The 3,806-nt window shown below is 33.7% G+C and overlaps 1 protein-coding gene across 1 annotated transcript in view; it reads left to right on the top strand.

The window, feature by feature from the left end:
* Positions 1-3,806, top strand: part of LOC106459606 (putative glutamate synthase [NADPH]) — an 81,845-nt gene that overhangs the window by 71,321 nt on the left and 6,718 nt on the right. Inside the window, exons 35-39 of the mRNA XM_022386128.1 lie at positions 68-92; positions 716-901; positions 1,646-1,735; positions 2,132-2,291; positions 2,951-3,120. Of these exons, the coding sequence (XP_022241836.1) occupies positions 68-92; positions 716-901; positions 1,646-1,735; positions 2,132-2,291; positions 2,951-3,120 (631 nt within the window). The remainder of the gene's footprint in view (positions 1-67; positions 93-715; positions 902-1,645; positions 1,736-2,131; positions 2,292-2,950; positions 3,121-3,806) is intronic.

Raw genomic sequence — 3,806 nt, 5'->3', positions numbered from 1 at the left:
CTGTCCAGTTCCTTGTGATGTTTGTTACTACACAAACTTAAGTTTTAAGTAAAATTGTTAATTTTAGTGAGTTAGTTGCTGTCCAGTTCCTTGTGTGATGTTTGTTTCTACACAAACTTAAGTTTTAAGTAAAATTGTTAATTTTAGTGAGTTAGTTGCTGTCCAGTTCCTTGTGTGATGTTTGTTTCTACACAAACTTAAGTTTTAAGTAAAATTGTTAATTTTAGTGAGTTAGTTGCTATCCAGTTCCTTGTGTGATGTTTGTTACTACACAAACTTACGTTTTATGTAAAATTGGTAATTTTAGTGAGTTAGTTGCTATCCAGCTCCTCGTGTGATGTTTGTTACTACACAAACTTAAGTTTTAAGTAAAATTGTTAATTTTAGTGAGTTAGTTGCTGTCCAGCTCCTCGTGATGTTTGTTACTACACAAACGTAAGATTTATATAAAATTGGTGATTTTAGTCGATTAGCATCTGAGTTGTATATTTTTGTTGTTTTACCTATAATCGTTTTCGAATTTAACCAATGGAATACAAGTAATGTCCTGAGTTTTCTTGGTTTCAGGTAAAACGCTTAATTTAATTTTTTTTATTGATATGGTAGAAGATTTTTCTATGGTTTTAGACTACGGTTTCTTTAGTCTTAGCCACATCTGTCTTATTTAGCGAAATTTCTACGTAAATGTTTTTAATGTCATTAACGATTTTCTTAGGGGGCTTGTGTGCTGGGTATCAACTCCCCCCCTGTAACGATAAAGAATATAGAGTGTGCTATTATTGACAATGCTTTTGAACAAGGATGGATCACCCCTCGTTTACCAGCCTTTCGTACAGGAAAGAAAATTGCAATTATAGGAAGTGGACCATCTGGACTCGCAGCTGCTGCTCAACTAAACAAGGTAATTAACTAGAAGCGGTGAATAAGTAAAGCAAGTGTTAAGTTTCTATCAGAAAGCTGTATTTTATCAATAAGTAATGAAACATTTTATCACGAGAAGATAAACGCTATTTCAAAGGTATATTCTATTCAGGAGTATAAGCACATTTAGTCACAGGCAAGGGGGCGTTTCTTCAATGGCAAAGTAACATTTTAATCAAGGGCAAAGAAAATGGAAAACTGTAGGTGTGATTGTTTAATGAAATAGACTTGTACTGGTTGCAGTTTTATAAATAGACTATATCAAGGTTTTTTAGTTCACTAACTGACTGATGTTTTGATGTGTACACATACAGCTTATAAGTTGTTTGTTTTAGATCAAAGCTACATTGGGCTATCTGCTATGTCCACCGCGGGGAATCGAACCTCGCACACCTTACAAGTTGTTTGTTTTACAGCAAAGCTACATTTGGCTATCTGCTATGTCCACCGCGGGGAATCGAACCTCGCACACCTTACAAGTTGTTTGTTTTACAGCAAAGCTACATTTGGCTATCTGCTGTGTCCATCGCGGAGAATCAAACCTCGTACACCTTACAAGTTGTTTGTTTCACGATAAAAAGTCATTGAAGTCGTTTTGTTTGTGACGTAACCAATAATATTACACTTTAAGTTTTTAACAATCTTATGAAAATGTTAACCAAATGTTTTTTAATTGTTTGGATTTAGTCAATATTTGATTCCTCTGATATTTCAACTATTTCAGGCTGGTCACACAGTGACTGTTTATGAAAGAAATGATCGAATTGGTGGACTCTTACGATATGGTATACCTACCATGAAGCTAAGCAAAGAGGTACTCGTCTTTATGAATGTTAATAAGTACTTTATGTATCTAGCCTTTCTTATGATCTAATTTTTGGTAATTGTAATAGTATTAGTCAACAGATGGCACTACCAATAGTCTGCCAAAATATTTTACATCTCTTTACTTGAGTTTAACGTTGTGGTATTATCAATAATGACAAAAAAGGAATAATCTTTATGCCAACTAAAACTGTTATCTTTATATTTGAGCATTTTTCACTGTATCTTCATCATCGTCTTCTGTAAATAATGTTCACATGGTTTTTGTTATTTTAGAAGATCTTCGGATCTTAGATTGTATTGTTGATTATATCATGAATAAAACTAGCATTTCAAAGGTTAATATTTTCCGAAGTATTCAATCATTATACGATAATGACATTAGGTGGTTCAACGTAGAGTAGATTTACTGGCTGAAGAGGGCGTTACGTTTACCACAAAAGTGGATGTAGGTAAAGACATCCAAGCAAGCGATCTCCTCGACAAAAACGATGCTGTACTTCTCACTGTTGGAGCTACGTGGCCTCGAGACCTTCCAATTCCAGGTAACGATGCGTGTTTTTACATCTTCTTAAGAGACAAAATATTGTGTTTAAAACACTTTAGCTACAGAGTTTTCAAGTTATCTGTGAGGCTAAAGATCGGGAATATTCTATTGTACACTGACATTTCAGGTGTGGTGCAAAACTAAGAAAGTTCACAAAATCACCACTGTCACGCATTGAAGCTTAGTTGTAAATATTAGGTAATAGTCGAGCTTAGGGAATAGAAACCAAAGAGACTTGAGTGTAAAATCTGTTTTAATTTCAAATTTACCTTCGTATCAAAGCTTCTTTTGTATCTTTTGATAAATAATGACTATAAAAATTGGTTTTCCATGCATACTTACTTTAAATCTTTTGATAACCAAATAACGTTCATCTTCCCTTTTAATAACGAACAGAACCTTTAGTTATAATTTGTTTTTCGTTCATCTTCCCTTTTAATAACGAACAGAACCTTTAATTATAATTTGTTTTTCGTTCATCTTCCCTTTTAATAACGAACAGAACGTTTGATTAAAATTTCTTTCGTATTGTAAATCTAAAACGTTTATATAACAAATTTATATAACAAATTTAGCTCTTTATTTTCCTGAAAGAAATATAATAGCTAAATATCTAAAATGATAACTCTTTCTCATGAAACATTTTCCTAAATTTAGGACGCCACCTAGAGGGAATACACTATGCTATGAGTTTTCTGGAGAGTTGGCAAAAGAATCAATATGGCAGGGACATTGAACAAACTGCTCTTTCTGCACTAGGTAAAGATGTCATTGTTATTGGTGGTGGTGACACAGGAGTGGACTGTATTGGCACTGCACTTCGCCAGGTTTGTCTTTATTCCTTCTTCTGTCTATTATGTGAGAGTGTAATATTTACTGACATACTGATTAGGTGAAAGATCTGTGCATTAGTTGGTTTCGGGATAAATCAAATAAAAAGTTATTTATTGAGCATTTACTTTCAATACCAATGTAATATTTAATTCTCCTGATTTTTTATCCACAAATAAGATATTAAGTACTGAATAGATTATAAATTTTATATTGTTATTAATGGACAATGAGGCTTAAAATTAGTCACCAAATTAATATTCATCTTAATCTGGTAACAGTGGTGTAGCAAGAGGGGGGCAGTCGCCCCCGGGCGCAGGTGTGAAGGGGCGCAAAATTTCCTCTGGCCTATAATGCCTATTAATTTATGATTATGCCCTCCTCTAGGATATAGCGCAACTGCCCCACGTTAAGTAAATACGACACAGTGTTACGTTATTTGTGTGTATTCTTTTTTAACTTTTAAAAGCCGCCCACTGAAGTACAGTGAGACCGAATTGACGTACAGAAGTAAATTACACTATTCCATCATTCATCTGTAGATCAAATACAAGTCTTAGTGTATGTTCAACAAAAAGAAAATACGAGATTGATGTAATATATTAATTGGTGTGCAAGATTGGCAATATATGCAACAGGCAAAGCCTAGATCTAGATCTAGTAAACATTATAGGCCTAATGT

The sequence above is a fragment of the Limulus polyphemus genome, unplaced genomic scaffold (genome assembly GCF_000517525.1).
Source record: "Limulus polyphemus unplaced genomic scaffold, Limulus_polyphemus-2.1.2 Scaffold636, whole genome shotgun sequence".
NCBI classification, from domain to species: domain Eukaryota; kingdom Metazoa; phylum Arthropoda; class Merostomata; order Xiphosura; family Limulidae; genus Limulus; species Limulus polyphemus.
Note: the sequence above shows the minus strand (reverse complement) of the source record. Positions and strands in the feature narration are given on the sequence as shown.